General features: G+C 37.3%; 1 protein-coding gene across 2 annotated transcripts in view; it reads left to right on the top strand.

Moving 5' to 3' along the window:
- Positions 1–21,856, top strand: part of KLHL4 (kelch like family member 4) — a 174,676-nt gene extending 152,820 nt beyond the window's left edge. The window contains exons 10-11 of one of the 2 annotated variants that reach the window (XM_010352910.2): positions 16,201–16,372; positions 21,128–21,856. In XM_010352910.2, the coding sequence (XP_010351212.1) occupies positions 16,201–16,372; positions 21,128–21,193 (238 nt within the window). In that variant the 3' untranslated portion in view covers positions 21,194–21,856. Of the gene's footprint in view, positions 1–16,200; positions 16,373–17,910; positions 17,971–21,127 lie in introns of those variants that run through there. The other variant, XM_010352911.2, reaches the window with a different exon arrangement.
- The last annotated feature ends 529 nt before the right edge of the window (positions 21,857–22,385 follow it).

Here is a 22,385-nt window from a genome sequence, read left to right as displayed (position 1 = left end):
AAACAATAACTCTATATTTTTACCTCTCCACAGCCACTGGTAACCACTATTCTACTTTTTGTTTCTATGAATTTGACTATTCTAGTTACCTCATAAAGGTGGAATCATAAATAGTTATTATTTTATGATTGTCATATCTCATTTAGCTTAATTCTTCAAGTTTTATCTATGTAATAACATGTCAGAATTTCATTTCCTTTTTAAGGCTGAATATTATTATTATAGTAGTTCTTTACATATTCTGGAAATTAGTTACTCATCATATGTATGATTTCCAGATAGTCTCTCCTGTTTCATGGATTTCCTGGTCACTGTGTTGATAATGTCTTTTGATGCACAAGTATTTTTAATTTTGATGAATTTCAATTTATATTGTTTTTCTTGTTGACTATTCTTTTGGTGTTTTATCCAAGAAGTAATTGTCAAATACAAGTTAATCAAGCTTTTTATTTATATTTTATACCTAGAATTTTATAACTGTACCTCTTACCTTCAGGCCTTTGACTCATTAATTTATTTGTTCTTTATTGAGTAAAGGTTCCACTTTATTCTTTTGCATGTGGATATCCAGTTTTCCTATTAACATGTGTTGAAAAGACTCTCCCTTCCCCATTCAGTGGCCTCAGCACCATTGTCAAAATTTTTTTCACCATATATGTAAGAGTTTATTTCTGGGCTCTGTACTTGTTCCATTGTTCTTTATGTCTGTCTTTATGCCCGTACCTCACTGTGTTGATTAGTGTAGCTGGTATAGTAAGCTTCTTAATCAGGGAGGCAGTAAACCTCCAACTTTGTTCATTTTCTAGATTGTTTTTGCTACTTTGGGTCTCTTGAGATTCTATATGGAGTTAGGATGAATTTTTCTATTTCTGCCAAAAATGTCATTGGAGTTTTTATAGAAATTGCATTGAATCTGTAGATCACATTGTGTATTGATTTATTTATTATTTTTTTTAATGACAGAGTCTCCCTCTGTCACTGAGGCTGGAATGCAGTGGTGCCATCATGATTCACTGCATGTTCCCCAAGTTCATGTGATCCTCCTAACTCAGCCTCCTTAGTAGGTGAGACTACAGGCATGTGCCACCACACCCGGCAAAATTTTTTTTAATTTTGTAGGCACAAGGTTTTGCCATGTTGCCCCGGCTTATCTCAAATGCCTGGGCTCAAGCAATCTGACTGCCTCAGCCTCCCAAAGTGCTAGGATTGCAGGTGTGAGCCACCACACCCAACCGAGTGTATTGATATCTTAAGAATATTAAGGTTTCCGTTCCATAAGCAAAAGCTATCTTTCCGTTTATTGATGTCTTTCTTAATTTCTTCCTTTCCAATTTGCATGACTTGGCCGGCGCGGTGGCTCAAGCCTGTAATCCCAGCACTTTGGGAGGCCGAGGCGGGCGGATCACAAGGTCAGGAGATCGAGACCATCCTGGCTAACACGGTGAAACCCCGTCTCTACTAAAAAGTACAAAAAACTAGCCGGGCGAGGTGGCGGGCGCCTGTAGTCCCAGCTACTCGGGAGGCTGAGGCAGGAGAATGGCGTGAACCAGGAAGGCGGAGCTTGCCGTGAGCTGAGATCCGGCCACTGCACTCCAGCCTGGGCGACAGAGCGAGACTCCGTCTCAAAAAAAAAAAAAAAAAAAAAAAAAAAAAAAAAAAAAAAAAAAAAAACAACAATTTGCATGACTTTTGTTTCTCTTTTTAGCCTAATTGCTCTGGTTTAAAATTTCTAATTGTCGAATAAAGTGGTAGAAGTGGGCACCTTTCCTTGTTCTTGTTCTTACAGGAAATACTTACATTAAGTGTGATAGTAGCTCTTGGTTTTTCATATACTACCTTCATTAGGGTGAGGTAGTTTTCTTTTATTCTTAGTTTGGTGAGGGTTTTTTAAAGTTTTGGGCTATACAATTAAGTCTTCAATCCATTGTATTAGTCTGTATTAACGCTGCTGATAAAGACATACCTGAGACTGGGAAGAGAAAGATGTTTAATGGACTCACAGTTCCACGTGGCTGGGGAGGCTTCACAATCATCGTGGAAACCAAAAGACACTTCTTACATGGTGGCAGCAAGAGAGAAACAGAGAGCCAAGCAAAATAGGTTTCCCCTTATAAAACCATCAGATCGCATGAGACATATTCACTACCAAGAGAACAGTATGGGAGAAAATGCACTGCACATTTGTTCACAGATGTGTTAACTCTAAGCTGGGTTTTCACTTTTTTAGACTATTTATCTTCCTGTCTGTAATTTTTCAAGACAGATTATTGCACATTCACCTGTTACAACTACAGACTGTCACTTTTCATATGAATTATAGCACGTTGGAAATTAACAAAATGGCTTTTGCAAATAATATCTTAGGTGAGGCAGGCAGGGCAGGCCCCCATGATTCAATTATCTCCCACTGGGTTCCTCCCACAACATGTAGGAATCATAGAAGCTACAATTCAAGATGAGATTTGGGTGGGGACACAGCCAAACCATATCATTCTACTCCTGACCACTCCCAAATCTCATGTCCTCACATTTCAAAACCAATCATGCCTTCCCAACAGTCTCCCAAATTCTTAACTCATTTCAACATTAACTCAAAAGTCCACAGTTCAAAATCTCATCCAAGACAAGGCAAGTCCCTTCCGCCTGTGAGCCTGTAAAATCAAAAGCAAATTAGTTATTTTCTAGATACAATGGTGGTACAGGCATTGAGTAAATACATCCATTATAAATGGGAAAAAATGACCAAAGCAAAGGGGCTACAGGCCCCATGCAAGTCCAAAATTCAGCAGGGCAGTCAAATCTTAAAGCTCTGTAATGATCACTTTTGACACCATGTTTCTCATCCATGTCACACTGATGCAAGAGGTGAGTTCCATGATCTTGGGCAGCTCTGGACCTGTGGCTTTGCAGGGTACAGCCTCCCTCCCAGGTGCTTTCACAGACTGGCACTGAGTGTCTGAAGCTTTTCCAGGCACACAGTGTCAGTGGATTTACCATTCTAGGACCTGAAGGACAGTGGCCCTCTTCTCACAGCTCCACTAGGTGATGCTCCAGAAGGGAATCTGTGTGGGGGCTCTGATCCCACATTTCCCTTCTGCACTGCCCTAGCAGAGGTTCTCCTTGAGGGCCCTATGCCTGCAACAAACTTCTGCCTGGGCATCCAGTCATTTCCACACATTCTCTGAAATCTAGGCAAAGGTTTCCAAACCCCAATTATTGACTTATGTGCACTCACAGGCTCAACACCACATGGAAGCTGCCAAGGCTTGGGGCTTGCACCCTCCAAAGCCACAGCCAGAGTTCTACATTTGCTCCTTTTAGCCACAGCTGGAGCAGCTGTAAATGCAGGGCACCAAGTCCCTAGGCTGCACACAGCATGGGGAAAACATATTCCCCCCTAGGCCTCCAGGCCTGTGATGAGATGGGCTGCCATGAAGATCCCTGACATGTCCTAGAGACATTTTCCCTATTGTCTTGGCAGTTAACATTGAGCTCCTCATTACTTAAGCAAATTTCTGCAGGGGGCTTGAATTTCTCAGAAAAAGGGATTTTCTTTTCTATCACATTGTCAGGCTGAAAATTATCTGAACTTTTATGCTCTGCTTCCCTTATAAAATTGAATGTCTTTAACAGCACCTCTTGAATGCTTTGTTGCTTAGAAATTTCTTCTACCAGATACCCTAAATAGTCTCTCTCAAGTTTAAAGTTCCACAAATTTCTAGGGCAGGGGCAAAATGCTGCCAGTCTCTTTGCTAGAACATAACAAGAGTCACCTTTGCTCCAATTCCCTACAAGTTCCTCATTTCCATCTGAGACCACCTCAGCCTAGACTTTATTGTCCACATTACTATCAGCATTTTGGGTAAAGCCATTCAACAAGTCTCAAGACTCTAGGAAGTTCCAAACTTTTCCACATTTTCCTCTCTTCTTCTGAGTCCTCCAAACTGTTCCAACCTCTGCCTGTTACCCAGTTCCAAAGTCACTTCCACATTTTCAGATATCTTCAGCAGTGCCCCACTCTACTGGTACCAATTTACTGTATTAGTCCATTTTCACACTGCTGATAAAGACATACCCAAGACTGGGAAGAAAAAGAGGTTTAACGGACTCGTAGTTCCACGTGGCTGGTGAGGCCATGTCAGGAGCTGAAAGGCACTTCTTACATGGTGGTGGCAAGAGAGAATCAGAGAGCCAAGCAAAATGAGTTTCCCCCCTTATAAAACCATCAGATCTTGAGAGACTTACTCACTATCATGAGAACAGTATGGGAAAAACTGCCCCCATGATTCAATTATCTCCTACTGGGTCTTTCCCACAACACATGGGAATCATGGGAGCTACAATTCAAGATGAGATTTGGGTGTGGACATAGCCAAACCATGTCATCCTTTTTAAGTTAATTTTTGTATGAGGTGTAAGGAAGGGTCCAGTTTCAACTTTCTGCATATGGCCAGCCAGTTCTTCCAGCACCATTTATCAAATAGGGAATCTTTTCTCCATTGCTTGTTTTTGTCGGCTTTGTCAACACTTCTCAAAAGAATACATACATGAGACCAACAAACATGAAAAAAAGTTCAACATCACTTATCATTAAATGCAAATCAAAACCACAATGAGATACCATCGCATGCCCATCATAATGGCAATTATTAGAAAGTCAAGAAACAATAGATGCTGGTGAGGTTCTGAAGAAATAGGAATGCTTTTACACTGTTGGTGGGAATGTAAATTAGTTCAGCCATTGTGGAAGACAGTGTGACTATTCCTCAAACATTTAGAACCAGAAATATCATTTGACCCAGCAATCTCATTACTGGGTATATACCCAAAGACATATAAGTCATTTTATTATAAAGATACTCATATGCATATGTTCATTGCAGCACTACTCATAATAGCAAAGACATATAATTAACCCAAATGCCCACCAACGATAGATTGAATAAAGAAAATGTGGTACATATACACCATGGGATAGTATGCAGCTATAAAAAGGAATGAAATCATATCCTTCGTATGGCCATGTATAAAGCCGGAAGCCATTATCTTCAGCAAACTAATGCAGGAGCAGAAAATTAAACACCTCATGTTCTCACTTATAAGTGGGAGCTGAACAATGAGAACACATGGACACAGGATGGGGAACAACAAACACTGGGGCTTGTCAGGGGAGTGTGGGGGTCAGGGAGTCCATAAGGAAGAATAGCTGATGCATGCTGGGTGTAATACCTAGGTGATGGATTGATAGGTGCAGTAAACCACCGTGGCACACCTTTACCTATGTAACAAACTTGCACATTCTGCACATGTACCTTGGAAATTAATAAAATAAAATAAAATAAAATTTAAAAAAACTAGATAGTATAAGTACAGTTTTGCTACATGGACCTATTGCAAAGTGGAGAAGTCTGGGCTTTTTGTGTAGTCATTATCTGAATAGTGTATATTCAGCCAATTAAGTAATTTTTCATTTCTCACTACCCTCCACCTGCCTCACTGTTCTGTCTCCAGTGTCTACTCCTCCACTTCCTATATCATGTGTATGCATTATTTAGGTCCCACTTATAACTGAGAACATGTGATATTTCACTTCCTGTTTCTGAGTTATTTTGTTTAAGACATGATTGTTTAAAACACGATTTTTTTATGGCTGAGTAGTATTCCATGGTGTATGTATATATGTGTGTATGTGTGTGTGTGTGTGTGTTTGTGTGTATAATATTTTAATCCAATCATCCATTGATGGACATTTAGGTTGATTTCATATATTTGCTATTGTGAATAGTGCTGCACGAAACCTATGAATGTAGGTATCTTTTGGTATAATGATGTATCTTCCTTCAGGTAGATACGCAGTAGTGGGATTGCTGCACCAAATGGTAGATCTCTTTTTAGCTCTTTGAGAAAGCTGCATACTGATTGCCATAAAGATTGTACTTACTTACATTCCCACTAACAGTGTGTAAGTGTTCCCTTTTCTCTGCATCTTTGCCAACGTCTGTTATTATTTGACTTTTTATTAATAGCCATTTTTACTGGTGTAAAATGGTGTCTCATGGTGGTTTTAATTCACATTTTTCTCATAATTAGTAATGTTGAACATTTTTGCATATGCTTTTTGGCCATTTATATGTCATTTTAAAAAATTATCTCTTCATATTACTTGACCACTTTTAATGGGGTTATTTGAGTTTTTCTTGTTATGACTGAGATGTTTGAGTTCCTTGTAAATTCCAGATATTAGCCCATTTGCCAGATATATACTTTGCAAATATTTTGTCCCATTCTGAAGATTCTTTGTTCACTCTATTGATTCTTTCCATGGCCATGCAGAAGTTTTTTACTTAAGTCCCATTTGTATATTTTTGCTTTTGTTGCCTGTGCTTCTGAGGTCTTAGTCAGGAATTTTTTGCCAAGGCTATTTTCCTGTGTTTCTTTGTTGATTTTCTGCCTCAATAATTTGCCTAGTGCTGTCAGTGGGATGTTGAAGTCCCCCACTATTATTGCATTGCTGCCTAGCTCTTTTCTTAAGTCAAGTAATATTCGTTTTATAAATCTGGGTGCCCCAGTGTTTGGTGCATATACATTTAGGATTGTTATAACTTTTTGTTGAATTGATTTCTTCATGGTTATATAATGGCATTCCTTGTCTTTTTAAACTGTTGTTTATTTAAAGTTTGCTTGATCAAGGCTGGGCACGGTGGCTCAAGCCTGTAATCCCAGCACTTTGGGAGGCCGAGACGGGCAGATCACGAGGTCAGGAGATCGAGACCATCCTGGCTAACATGGTGAAACCCCGTCTCTACTAAAAAAATACAAAAAACTAGCCGGGCGAGGTGGTGGGCACCTGTAGTCCCAGCTACTCGGGAGGCTGAGGCAGGAGAATGGCCTAAACCCGGGAGGCGGAGCTTGCAGTGAGCTGAGATCCGGCCACTGCGCTCCAGCCTGGGCGACAGAGCGAGACTCCATCTCAAAAAAAAAAAAAAAAAAAAAAGTTTGCTTGATCAGATGTAAACATATCTACTCCTGCTTGCTTTTGTTTTCCATTTAAATTGAATATTTTTTCCACCCCATTAACTTAAGTCCCTAAGTGTCTTTATCAATAAGGTGTTTCTTGTAAGAAGTGTATGGTTGGATCCTTTTATATATATATATATCCACTTTGTCGACCTATTTATTTTAATTGGCATATTTAATCCATTAGAGTTATGGTTAATATTGACACATGAAGTCTTATTCCTGTCATAATATTAATTGTTATACAGCTACTTCGTAGCCTTATTTTTGTAATCGTTTTATAAGACTTTTGAGTTTTATACTTTCAGATGTTTTTATTATGGCAAGTATTGACCAAATTTTGTATCCATGTTTATAACTTCCTTGAGCATTTCTTGTAAGTTTGGTCTAGTGGTGACAGATTTTCTCAGTGTTTGCTTGTCTGCAAAAGACTTTATTTCTTCTTCATTTATGAAGCTTATTCTGGCAGTATACACAAGCCAGGGTTTACAGATTTTTCCTTAAGTGCCTTGAAAATAAAATCCCAATCTCTTCTGGCTTGTAAGGTTTCTGCTGAGAAGTCCACTGTTAGTCTGATGGGGTTTCCTTTATAGGTTACTATATGCTTTTCTTTTGCTGATTTTAGGATTTTTTTTCCTTCATATTGAATTTAGACTGTCTGATGACTATATGTCTTGGTGAGATTCTTCTTACAATGTTTCTCTGGAGTTTTTTGAGTTTCTTGCATTGAGATACCTAGATCTCTTGCCAGACTAGGGAAGTTTTCCTTAATTATTTTCTCAAATAGTTTCCCAGATTTTGGGTTTTTTTCTTTGTCCCCAGGAATACTTATAATTTGTAAGTTGGGACATTTTACATAGTCCCATACTTACCAAAAGCTTAGCTCACTTTTTAATTCTATTTTTTTGTTTTGTTTTTATCTGACTGGATAAATTAAAAAGTACTGTCTTCAAGCTCTGAGATTCTTTCTTCTGCTTAGTCTAGTCTATCATTGAAGATTTCATCTGTATTTTGTAATGCCTTCAATGAATTTTCCTTTTCAGAAGTTTCTTTTTTTAAAAAATCTATCTCTTTGGCAAATTTATCATTCATATTCTGGATTGATTTTCTGATTTCTTTGTATTGGTTTTCAGTTTTCTCTTGATTCCTGTTGAGCTTCTTTAAAATCAATATTTAGAATTCTTTTTCTGAAATTTCATGTATTTCCTTTTGGTTAGGAACTACTGCTAAAGAGTTAGTGCAATGCTTTGTGGTGGTGATCATAACACCCTGTTCTTTTATACTTCCAGAACTGTTCCATTGGTTCCTTATCATTTGAAAAGAAAAATATCACATCTTCTTATTTTTAAATTTACTTTTATTTGGACAGGACTTTTTTCCCCTTAAGATGTGAATATAACCTATTTTGAATAAGATCATTAGGCTTTGAGTCTGAGTGTTTTCAGTGGCAAAGACTCGAGGAATTTTTTTCATTATAGGTAGCCTTAGTGTGATTTTCTCAAGTGCCAGTTGTCATAGCAATGTTCTAGGGGTGTGAGTAGGCTCACTGCCTCCTTTGGAGCTGGGGTAGCAGAGGTCTCCATAAGCTTATCTGCATTAGTGTCAATGGATTTTGTATTGGATTGTGCAGTTTAACCTACAGGCCAGTACGTGGCACTTGAAGGAGGTAAGAGCCAGTGGTGGTGGTGGTGGTAGCAGATAGGTTTTTGCTTTGTATTTCCTTATCAGGAGAAGGCCTCTGGTGCCTCAGGCAGTGGGCTGGTCTGTGGAATACCCAGTGGCCTGGGCTTTATCCTCAGCACCATGAGGAGGGTGAAGTTGAGCAGAGCTGGACCAGGTGGGGTCACCCTCAGGTATCCCAGTGGTGGACACAAGCACTAACCCTGACAGAGATAGTGGAGGAGTGATGTAGGCGCTCTATAATTTCCTTGGTTATAAACAGCCTTAGTGTGGTGACTTGCTCAAATGCCAGTTGTAGTATTAATGTACAAGGCAGGTGAGCAGGCTCAGGGCCTCCTAAGCAGCTAGGGTGGTGTGGGTGATGATGGTAGCAGAGGTTGCACAAAGCACATTTTCTTCCGGAGAACTGTGCAGTTATGTCAGCAGTTGTAATGGGCTGTGCAGGTTGACCTGTGGCCAGCTGAAGGCACTTGCAGGTGACAGGCAGCTGGGATGGTGGTAGTAAGGTCTATGCTTGATCTTTACCAGCAAGGAGAAGTAGTCTACTGTCCCAGGGAATGTGCTGGGCTGTGGAACTCCCAGGGGTTCTGATCCCACGCTTTGCCTATGAGGTGGGTAATGGGGTAAAATTTTGATGGGGCTGCATCAGGCATGCCCTTACTCAGGCTCCCCAATAGCAGGTGCAAGTGCTAGCCCTGATGGGTGATAAAAAGCAGTTCTCAGGACACTGGGGCAATATTAAAAGGAGTGGAGAAACCTCTGTCATTCCAAAGAGCCAGCATGGGAAATGAGGAGTGGCTTGGGCTCCAAAATTTAGCAGTTGGCAGTGATACCTGCCTTGCTTCCTGGGTCACTACCCTGCAGAGCTCCCTCCTGAAGCCTACTACTGGCAACAAGCTGAAACAAATAGCTAAGTTACAAGCAGAACATCTCAGATTGCAAAACTGTCCCAGGCTGAAGACTTTCCTGGCTGGGACAAAAACTGGGGCTCCCACATGATACCCTTCCTAGTCTGGTCTTGCAAAGGGGAGGTCACCCACCTCCTGCATGCACACTTTAATCCCATACCACTCTCTCTTCTCAGTTCTGGCGATGGGGACTCCTCTCCTCTTTGAGACTAGATCACAAATCTCAGTCTGGAGACTTGCCCAGCTAGTGACTGCTGCCCATTTGGCTTACAGATTTCAAGAGACTCCTATAAGTTAGGATATTTATTGGCCACCTTCTATTGGAGCTAGCGTCTGGAATGCATGCAACAGACTTCCTGCTGTTACCCCTTCTCAAGGTCTCCCCACTGCTCCCAACATCAGATCCAGCGATTGGTAGGGTCAAGGAGTTCCCGCTTGGCCTACATTACCTACCTCCCCAGTGGGAATGTGTATTGTGGAAACCCTTTCTCCCCATCTCATGCACTGGGGACTCACTCTCAATTTTCCACTCAACCCACAGCCCAGGCTGCTGCCACCAAATTCATCAGAGTATCTGGAGTTTCTTTTGCTTTTATTTTAATCACCTGTGTTTAAATAAGGATAAAAGTTTACAGTGTGAATCTCTACACACTATTTTGCTATTTCCTCGTGAGTGAGGCATGCCAGCAAAGCCCCTAATTTGCCCTCTTTAAAAAAAAAAAAAAAAATGCCTCTGTCTTCTAAGGTTTTTTTGAGAAATTTATTAGTTATCTCATTGAGGATTCCTTTTATGTGTCAAGTTGCTTTACTCTTGTTGCTTACAATATTGTCTCTTTATCTCTGACTTTTAAGAGTTTATAATGTGTCTTGATATGGTTTTTCAGCTATTATTTTTTCAAATATTCTTTCTGCTCTTTTCTCTCTTTTTCTTCTGAGATTTTTGAAATGCATATGTTTGTCCACTGGATGTTAGCCCATAAGTCCCTCAGGTTCTATTCATTTTTTTTATTCTTTTTGCTTCTCAGACACAATAATTTTAAATGACCTATCTTTAAGTTCACTCATTCTTCTTCTGTTTCTTGAGTCTCCCATTGAATCCCTCTACTGAATTTTTAAATTGTCATTTTATTTTCAGTTCAAGAATTTTTACGTTTCTTTATTAAATTTTTTTTTTTTTTTACTTATTTACATTATTTCTGTTTTTATCTTGGCTTTAGCATAAGACAGCTATGTTATTGTCTTGTAAGTCATATCTTTATATTTCTACAGGAAGAGTATCTGGAGATTTAATTTGTTATTTTAAAATTGACTTTGTTTTTATTTTTTTTCTGTTTCTTTATATGCCTTTTGATCTTTTGCTGAAAACTGGGTTTTTGAAAAAACAGGCACCTTCCCTGTCTTTGAAGACTGGCTTCATCCATTAGACCATCACGCATTAGCAGGTCATGTTCTGTGCCTGGGATCACGTCAGCATAAAGGCTTGATGTATTCTTGGGCATTTCTAGGGATGCGTGCTTTCTGGATGTGTGAGTGTGTGTGTGTGCGTGCGCATGCGTGCATTTGATTCCCCAAATACATGGCCCAAATTCACGGCCCAAATCATGTTTCCTTTTAGAAAAACCCAAAGAATACAGTAGACTTAAACGGTGTTTAAACAACACTGCAGGACATTTTTTTTAAAAAGGACAGATTCCACATTGATGTCTTCTGTAGACCACAAAAAGTCATAGACAGCACACAACTCATAAAAGTTAGTGTACAAGCCTGACTACCGGAGAATGTACACATATATTTTAAAAATCCATAATTGTATTCAACAAAGGTAAGTGCAGTTTTTATTTTAAGTGATGATACTTAGGTATTGAATTCTATTCTTATGCCTGTAAAAGTATTTACGGTTCTACACCTAAAAGCCATATAACTATAACTTCTTTATAAAACTCTTGATAGTTGGCAAGACTAAATCATATATAACATAAACATATAGTATCTGGAATTATTATATTTGGGAAAAAAGTCTTGATCAAAAGTGCTAATGAATTTGTATAAAAATAATTATGGTATCTTAAGATTTCATTGACACTTCAAACTACATTGGAGCCGGGCACGGTGCCTCACACCTGTAATCCCAACACTCTGGGAGGCTGAGGTGGGTGGATCACTTGAGGCCAGGAGATTGAGACCAGCCTAGCCAACATGAAGAAACCCTATCTCTTAAAAAAATACAAAAATTAGTTGGGCATGGACGCGCATGCCTGTAATCCCAGATACTGGGGAGGCTGAGGCATGAGAATCATTTGAGCCTGGGAGGCAGAGGTTATGGTGAGCTGAGATCATTGCGCAACTGCACTTCAGCCTGGGCAACAGAATGAGACTCTGTCTTTAAAAAATAAACAAACAAACAAACAAACAAAAAACTGCATTGGAGTGCTAAACTCATGGGAGGGAGAGGTCAAGGAGAAAGATCGATATGGAAAACCCATGTTGTTTTTTACAGAAATATTAAAAGTTGCCTAAAGGATTTTATCCAAAATAACACAGAACTGTACAAAGATACCTAGTAAATAAGAAGCTGTGAAGGTTTGTTGCTATGAAAACCGCATCTGACTTCACAAAAATTGTATCTGTCAAGAAGTAAATCATGTAAATATGTAATCAGAGATACAAATAATTCTCTGTCTTATAATGGCAATTTTCTTGTAATAAATCCTAGCAAGACTGTTTTCATTTATTATAGTCTGTGCTTTCTTGTTTCTATTGCAGTTTGGAAGCTTTTTGTTGAGGCTTAGTGGTAAAACTTGTGTTGCATTAACTTGGCTTCCTGTATCTAAATGTATGCAACTATGTAAGTTGATTTTATGACAAAAAAGTATACCTCTCATAACAAAAAAATGTGGAATATACGACTATTTTAATTAATCATTTTTCTTCCCATTATTGTAACGCCAGCACTTTCTTAGCTTTACTCTGTGAACTCTTGAAATTGTGGAAGTCTGTGTTAAAACTTGAAAAAAAAACAAATTGGGCTGCATATTTTAGCACCATAGAGTGTTCACAGTAGAACTAGCCTTATTATGGTTTAAAATGTCTGTATCAATTTAAATAAACCACTAAAAATATAAATTTAATTTATATTATCTGATATAATCTGTGGCACAGACTACACAATTGCAGACTTACATGCATATCCTATAAGTAAATGTTCAACCTCATTTTCTGACATAATTACACTCCCAAATTTACTGATTTTTAAAATTCTCATACTCTTTTTTAAAAAGAGAAAAATGAGAACTTTACACATACGAAACAAATGCTTAGTATAGTAGTTAAATGCATCAGATTAGATGTCAGACAGATCTCAGTTCAAACTTTAAATCTACTATTTATTAATTATGTGACCTTGTCCCAGTTACTTTACATCTCTAAACATCAGTTTCCTCATATGCAAAATGGGAATAATAATAGTATCAACCACATAGGGTACAAGATAAAATGTGATAATGCACTTACCACATTGCTTGCCATATGTTAATTATTCAATAGGAGTCAGTTGCAAGTATGGTAGTTTTATTTTAGTATTATTGCTATAATCCAGTATTATTTTTATTACTAACATTATCACCCTATTATTACGCTATTATTGTCATTTTCCTTGAAAAGGCATTGAGAAAATGACTAGTGCTAAAATATAATTTTCAAAAACTTAAAATCATGGCTTTCATGCAAATATAAAATGACACATTTTATGTATGTAACAAAATATCACACGTACCCCATAAATGTGTACAAATATATATCAATTAAAAATTAAAAATATAAAATGAACATGTGTTAAACATTTCATGTGATTCATAAAGAAAACAATTATAAGATGTTAAAACAAGTTGAAAAGGTACTTAGAATAAAAGGTACTTAGACAACTTTGAATACTGAAATAATTTCTCAATAGATGCAAAACAAGTTGAAATCATATAATATAACAATAAAAGATAATCTTTGGGAGTCATTATTTCTACATTGTGGAAATCAATTCTATTGCTATCATGCAAAATGAATTTGTATTGTTATAGAAAAAAATCACAAGGAAACTCAGTTTTTTGCAACTTCCACACACACAGAGTTATAAAATAGGCTTGTCAGTAGAAAGTAACTTAAAGGGGCTGGGTGCGCTGGCTCACGCCTGTAATACCAGCACTTTGGGCGGCCGAGGTGAGCGGATCACAAGGTCAGGAGATCAAGACCGTCCTGGCTAACACAGTGAAACCCCCTCCCCACTAAAAATAATTTAAAAAAAATAACCAGGCGTGGTGGCGGGCGCCTGTAGTCCCAGCTACTCCGAAGGCTGAGGCAGGAGAATGGCGTGAACCCGGGAGGCGGAGCTTGCAGTGAGCAGAGTTCCCGCAACACTGCACTCCAGCCTGGGGAACAGAGCGAGACTCCATCTCAAAAAAAAAAAAAAAAAAAAAAAAAAAGGCCGGGCGCGGTGGCTCAAGCCTGTAATCCCAGCACTTTGGGAGGCCGAGACGGGCGGATCACGAGGTCAGGAGATCGAGACCATCCTGGCTAACACGGTGAAACCCCGTCTCTACTAAAAATACAAAAAAACTAGCCGGGCGAGGTGGCGGGCGCCTGTAGTCCCAGCTACTCCGGAGGCTGAGGCAGGAGAATGGCGTAAACCCGGGAGGCGGAGCTTGCAGTGAGCTGAGATCCGGCCACTGCACTCCAGCCCGGGCGACAGAGCAAGACTCCGTCTCAAAAAAAAAAAAAAAAAAAAAAAAAACGCGCTTAAACACTTAAAGGTCCATACACCCTCTATGGAATCAGATAATCCTCATTTCCATGTCTTGAAAAATTTTTCTGATGCTATTTTTTTTTTTTTCTAAAACACTTTTGGCATACCCAATTAGTTATGATAATAATTTAAATTAAAGTTTTCTAAAACCATCACATTGGTTGGGTTAGGGATCACTATTGCTATAATGTTAATGAGAAAATTGAGGCATATAAATCAAGTAAATGATTCCTAGTTACTCTAAGTGGGAAAATAAGACCATGACTCATTCTCTTGACTTCAGGCTCAATTTCATTTCCATTAGAATATATATACCTACATTCAAAGTAAGGGGAGACAGAAAAGCAAAAGAGAAACAAGGAAAAGAAGTAATGCTATTTTAATCTGAATATGCGGTGACTACTTTTGTCTTTAATAACTGCTCCTGTGTATCTTTACAGATGATAACCATATTACCAATTAATTTTTCTTCGGAAACTTCAACATTCCCCAAACTCCTCTTCTTAATCAAGCAGTATCCAGATAATAATGTTAACCAGATTTTGAGCATTAGTTACCATGCCCATGCAGAAAAGTCTTGGGTCTTTGGATGCAAATTTATGAGCAAATCCTCCTATGAGTTTTGGTTCATGATTCATCTGTGTGTGTACCCTGACTGTCAGCTGAGTGAAGCATCAATTAACAATAGCTATTGTTTTGAAGATTTGGCTCAGCCAGAGCATGCAGCTATGAATTTTCTGATTCTGGCTTTTACCATAACATCTGAATTTAAAGTGATATGCTACATGACACTCGATGATATAGAATTTAAGTTGTCTGAGTTATTGCTGATTTCAGATAGTATTTTTAAAATTCTAGACGTGATACCGATTTCAGATGGAAGCTGAAATCATGATTTAGAATATCATTAAAGAGATACAAACAGTGGTTAGAGGGAGTAATACAAATGTATCAGTGGAAGGTGATAAATGAAAATCTCCTTTGTAAAATAAATATATTTCATTAGACTTTTACAAATAGGCCAATATAAAGTCAGGGAGCATTTTTGTGTATAATTATATGAGTTTGCTTCATTGTTCAACTTTTAGACTTTAGTGTTATGTATTTTTAAAAATAAGCTTCAAAGGTTAAGAATTTCTAGAAAATATGTTAATTAATATTACTTACTGTATTATTTTTCATTTTGCTTACTAAAGAGGTTTGGGGATAAGGAGTTAACTTCAGATTAAAATAGAAAACAATAAACCTTAACTCCACTGAAGATAAATAAGAACTCTCAGCAGGGAAAAACACAGGATAAGTCTATAACCATTCTATCCGCAAATAGTATTAAAACCAAAATAGTACATTTCATACAGCAAAAATAGAAAGGCAATTATATTCAGGTTTACTTTAAAATGAGTTCTCATATAAAATAGGCATCTTATGTATAACTTTGACAAATAAATAATAAAAGGAAACCAAAGCTCTTCAATCAGACTACCAAATGAGAGGAGACATTTTTTATATCATGCCAGGATCACAATTTGTGAAATTTCCTCAAAGTTTATGTGAGTACTTATTAATGAAGTGCATGGTAGTTTGGAAAGGGAAACTTGTTCAATATGCTTTGAGAGACACCTAGTGGCTGAAGGTAATTTTGTCATGTACGTATCCTTAATATTATCCAATCTACACTTAATATTTGTATCAAGTGTTTTTAATCCTGTGTTTCAGGTAGGTATGCATTTTGAGAATGTCTATTATTTTCAATTGTAACTCTATTGGACTTTTCCTCCCAATTGTCTTTCTAAATCCTTTAAGGTATGATCCAAAAAGTGACTCATGGTCAACTGTGGCACCTCTGAGTGTTCCTCGAGATGCTGTTGCTGTGTGCCCGCTTGGAGACAAACTCTATGTGGTTGGAGGATATGATGGACATACTTATTTGAACACAGTTGAGTCATATGATGCACAGAGAAATGAATGGAAAGAGGTATTCAAATTAAAATATTCAAATTATTATATTTCAGGTTTTAAAAAGAATATATTAAAATATATTTTTGGAATTAATTGTATTCTCTTCTCTAGGCCCTTACAAGATCTTTTAGTGAAATTTATAGTGTGTGTTCTATCTATACCTTAGAGAATTACTAGTTGATCTAGTTGATATGATATGACATGATAGTTGATAGCAGGAGCCATCAGTACTTACATAAAAGAGGACAGACCATTCTCTTGACTTCATGAAAACATTCTCTTTAAATAAAATAAGCGAACCCAATCATATACTTCAGTAATAAATAAATAAAATAAAGCACTTTACCATGGCCAACTTTTTATGTATATGTTGTGACATGAGAATCAAAGGGTAACATCCTCTTCCACAAATACCTGCCTTTATTATTGGCTGGCACCCAGGAGAAAAGCCTTCAATCTTTGCCATATAGAAACTGTGTAGACTGCAATACTCCTAAATTCTTCAGTCAGTCAATAATTTAGTAAACAATAAAATAAGGGACCAGAATTAAAACCTCTCAAAAGTGCTGGGCGTCTATTAGAACTAATTTCAAGGAGAATGCAAAAAATATCATTGAAATGGCATCTTTGAGATGTTAAAGGCAAATTTGACCCTTTTGACTACTTTGCCAGTGATAGCACTAGATTTATTCTAAAATATTTAATAATACTTTGTCAATTAAATGATGAGTTAACAAAAAACATAAAGTATGATTAACTCTTTACCATCTCCGCAAATAGGTAAACCTTGTATTTGTTATCTAACTTCATCTTCCCTTCTGCTGACTTCATGCTACTCTGTATTCTACAGGGTACAGCTGGCTATTGCTCTAAGTAAATTGGTGTTAATGTAATGACAGCTGATAATGAGATTTTAATCTCTCTCCTCCAATAATCTGATTCATTAAGACTCAAAAACCCTTAAATGCTACAATGTAGGTAGCTCCTATTTTATCAATGCTTAGGACCACCCAGAAATGGAAGGAAAAAAAATAGCATGCAAGGTGTCAGGTCAAATACAGTAATCAAGATGTTTGACCAGCTTGTGGGATTTACTTTTCTGAAGATTGTAGGCAAGTAGCTAAGAGTCCTAGATTATATTTCCGGCTGTGTCACTGTTTCATTGTGTGATCTTGAAAAGAGTGAAAGAGAACTAACAGATGGTGGAATTATAACTACTAAGTGCAAATTGCTATTCATTATTTCAACCATCACAACACAAAAACCCTGACGTGTTAGTATAATTAGCTGTAATTTTTCAAGTGAGAATATTATCAGAGAGATGAAATTTACTTAAGATCACCTGATCCTCAATCTCAGGTTTTTACCATTCTGAAGGCTGTGTTTTTTCCACCACACTACACTGTTATCTGGGCTGCAGTTTATCTCATCTTTAGACGAGGTGATGTTAGACCAAAATAAGTAAGGACTTCTTCAACCATATTGAATATAATATTTTATATTATGCTAAAATCAGAGTTCCAACAGTGTTTTGTTTCTTGTTTTGTGTTTTAGGAAGTTCCTGTTAACATTGGAAGAGCTGGTGCATGTGTTGTAGTGGTGAAGCTACCCTAAAGCTGTCTATTTTTATCAAATGGAATGAAACTGGATAATTTCAAGAAACTGAGTAGGACAAAGGGAGAAAGAAATACATGTTCTTTTTCCTGCAATTAATAATCAGACTGGAAAATTGTTGTATCGTTTTAATTTGTAGTTATAATTGCTTTCATTTGTGAAGCCAAAACGTTTTTAAACATGAATTACATATGAATTTATTAAGCATATGTGTTATCGCAGCTGATAATATAAAAGGAAACCCCATAGTCTAGATATAGCCCCATTACTACAAAATGCTAAAATATTTAATGAAAACTGATAATGATGATATCCACAGTGTGCAGGTTATAAAAGCATGAATACATTTCAAGGTAAGAGCCTTAGAAGTTAAAAACATTTTCAGTTTTTTTTTTTTTTTTTAACATACTCTTATTATCTGGAACATGGAAATATAAAAGGTAACATCTGAAGCTTAAAATAGACAGTCTGATTTTTAGTAAGCCATTATTCTCCTATTCAAATAATATCCCAAAGAGCTAAACAATTCCTCACATTTACCAAGAGGAAAGCTTTTACTGTGTTGAAGCTAAAAAAAAAAAAAAGAGGCCGGGCGCGGTGGCTCAAGCCTGTAATCCCAGCACTTTGGGAGGCCGAGGCGGGTGGATCACGAGGTCAGGAGATCGAGACCATCCTGGTTAACACGGTGAAACCTCGTCTCTACTAAAAATACAAAAAACTGGCCGGGCTAGGTGGCGGGCGCCTGTAGTCCCAGCTACTCGGAGGCTGAGGCAGGAGAATGGCGTGAACCCGGGAGGCGGAGCTTGCAGTGAGCCGATCGCACCACTGCACTCCAGTCTGGGCGACACAGCGAGACTCCGTCTCAAAAACAAAAAAAAAAAAAACAAAAAAAAACAAAAACAAAAAAAAAGAAGAACAAATGGCTCTTTGACAAAATTTGTTATGTTGATCACAGTATGTCAAAATTTTTACAGGTTTGCTCATCTGCCAGAGCACACATATAAATTTGGTATTTCTTAACATATTGTCTTGTTAGATTTGTTAACAGTAGAATATTATGGTAATTTCATATACACAGCCTATACAACGAAATAATGAATATTTATCATATTGATACAAACTGTGACCTCAGCTATGGAGTGTCAGGGCTTCACTTGTATAGAATGTAATGTTCTCCTCAAGCATTTATGTTAACTCTATAAACACGTATCGTTAAATTAAACAAGTTTTCAAAAACAAAACAATTTTTAAAGTACATTAAAATTGAGGACGTTATTCAGTGTTAACACATGGGAAAACCAAAATATTCAATAAGCCTGTTCAAATTCAATAGTTATCTTTTTTGTACGAGTACATGCTTTTCTGTTACTGTTATATTATCCAGTAGAAAATGTTAGGATATGTGTGCTATACAAAAAAAAAAAAAAAACTTTTTAAGTTTTAAAATAACAAAAACGGCTAGTTGAATAGTATTTTATGTGTAATGCTTCCATTTATTCCATTTAATTATACAACTAAGATGAAATATTGAAAAACCCTTTATGAAAGTAACTTTTCAAGTAAATGCACAATTTTAGAATTTCTACAATAAGTTATTTTAAACAGACTTTTTATTGTGGATTGTGAAATCAAAATCTGGAGAAATGCTTATAAAATATACTACTAGCTTTTAAGTTTTAAGAAAGAACAACGTAAGTTGTACAAAGGTATTTGTACTTTGTCAAATTGAATTTAAATAAACTTTATTTCCTCTCCTTATGGTGTGGCTTTAGAATATATCAAGTACAACCTGAATGGATTTTTTGATTTTACATTTCCTATTCACTAAAATATATAAACACAAAAATAAAATTCCATTTATTTATTTCTTCTTACACCTGCTGTTGTCTCTAATTCTAAATAGAGAGCTATAGAGCTATAGATTTCTGCAGTTCTAGAGGTGAAGATAGAGACACGGAGAAGCTGTGAAACACACATACAGCCCTGTTAGGTCTTTTGAATTCACACGTTATTGAAATCAGTGTAGAAGTAGAGTTACCTAAACCTTTATCGCCAATGCACAGCTTGGCCTGTTAAGTTAAATGGGGGTGTCAACCAGTGGAAAAGATCAAAGGACTTTTTGCAGCCTAGCTTGCCAATCCTCCAGTAACAACTAGGTGCTACCAAGAGGCAGACTGTGTCTAGAATCATTCATGGACAAGAGGAAAGTAAAAGTTGAATACTCTCTTCTCAATGGCATAGCTGGACTTGATTATATTGACTTGTAGAAGAGACATATATGTTTCCCAGGGCTACCACTTCATAGCTGCATTTAAAAATGGTGTTCAGGCCACTATGGCTGCTATGGTATGAATATTTTTTTCCCTCGAAAACTCATGCTGAAACTTAATTCCTAATGTAGCAGTATTGAGAGGTAGGGCCCTTAAGAGGTGATTGGGCCATGAGGCCTGTGCCCTCCTGAATGGATTAATCCATTCGTTGATTAATGGATTATCATAAGAGTGGGGGACTGGTGACTTTATATGAAGAGGAAGGAAGAGTGACCTAAGCTAGCATGCTCAGGGTGCATATTCCCCCTGGTCATGTGATGCTATGTGTTACCTTGGGACTTACCTGACAGCTCTTACCAACAAGAAGGCCATCCCAGATATGGCCCCTCAACCTCAGATTGCTCAGCCTGCCTAACTGTAAGAAATTAATTATTTTTATTTATAAATTACCCAGGTTCTGTTTTAAGCCTCAGAAAATGAACTAAGACAATGCCCTAGATGAGCTGCCAAAATCTGAGCAGATGTGAGCCATCAGAATAGAGACCTGCAGAGGCCCAGGGCACTGAAACATAACTGTGCTTGTCTCAGTCAAACTTGGTTGGGAAAAGGAGGAGCAAGAGTGGGCCCTTGTTGCCATGCTTTAGCAGAGATAACCTATCAGGGCTAGTTTAAACAAATATATGTAGGAAAGGGAGTTATTTATATATTATTTCAAGAGTATAAGGGCTCACACATTTACTATACTCAGATCTGAAAGACAATGTTGCTGCTTCTTGATTTTCTTCTATAATCACTATGACCGTGTTCAATATTCCCTACTCTGCAACTCTCAGCATGCATCATGATGATTCTCTAACACTGTCTGCTACCTTCCTGTATTTCCACAGGGCATGCAAGAACTTCCACAAAACTTCTATACCACACAGAAGCTGAAGGAAACTCTGGGTCACTAAATTCAGATCCTTTCTCTGCACAACAATGCCACTTATCAATCTGACTCAAGTGTGGCTGTTGTCCCTTTTTGATATGGAGGGAACGAACACTGAAAGACAGTTTCCTTTTGGAGTTCCAAATGCAATACAGAAAAAAAAACCCTGTGACTCTGGATTTTATTTTAAGTTCTCTAACAAGACTCCTACCTTGAGATCTTAGTCTAGGTAAAGAAAAAAAAAAAGGCCATGAAACACATATGTCCTAAACTGTCATCATTCTATGTCTACTTTCTCCCAATCACATCACCTCAGGTAGAAGGGACAGATTTTTCAGTTGCTATTTCTCTTCGTAATGAACTTTCTTTACATCCTGTCCATGTTGCTAGAGACACTAAGTCCCAACTTAAATGATGGAAGGAGCATCTCCCCTCTTGTCTATGGAAGATATCACATGAACTACCTAATTTGCAAGCACGGATCTCCATATTTCAAAGGAGAGTTTTTAAAATGTTTTTAAAATTTCAAATATCTCACTATGATGAATTATGTGTAAGGTGATAATATGTTTAATTAGCTTGATTTAATCATCCCACACTGTATACATATACCAAAATATATTGTACCCCATAATATATATAATTATGATTTATGAACTACAGTAATATTAATAAAAGTGTTAAAGCTCTTTCTCTCTTGACAATGCTTGTTTTTCAGGATTATGGCCTGCTACAGACTAGGAAAAAGTCCCGCTCGTGTTGCTAAATGTTTAATATTGACACTCACTTTTGTTTTCTGTCATAATTCTAATCCCCTCCCTTAACACACACACAGAAACACACACACACACCTACACACACACAGAGCACATGTAAACAATGAGGGAAATGGGTACATATAGCTAAATATGGGGAAGGTTATAAATGGGTAAATATTAAAAAATAAAAGCACATTAGTATTTTTCAGATAGTAGCCCCTTGACATAAACATCTATTAAACATCTAGTGTGTTTAGGACCCTAGTGGTATACACTAATTAAAACTAAGTTTATGAAATTTGTACAAAATCCAAGCCTATAAAATTTGGATTATATCTTAAGTGATGGAGAATCAGAATTAAATGGCCTCACCTATACAAAAGATACCTGAGTTTGCCAAATTTACATTTCATCTAAGGCCATGGAGACCTTTATTTAAATAGCCCTGTTTCATATGTT

Source organism: Rhinopithecus roxellana, chromosome 7 (assembly GCF_007565055.1).
Source record: "Rhinopithecus roxellana isolate Shanxi Qingling chromosome 7, ASM756505v1, whole genome shotgun sequence".
Lineage (NCBI taxonomy): Eukaryota > Metazoa > Chordata > Mammalia > Primates > Cercopithecidae > Rhinopithecus > Rhinopithecus roxellana.
Note: the sequence above shows the minus strand (reverse complement) of the source record. Positions and strands in the feature narration are given on the sequence as shown.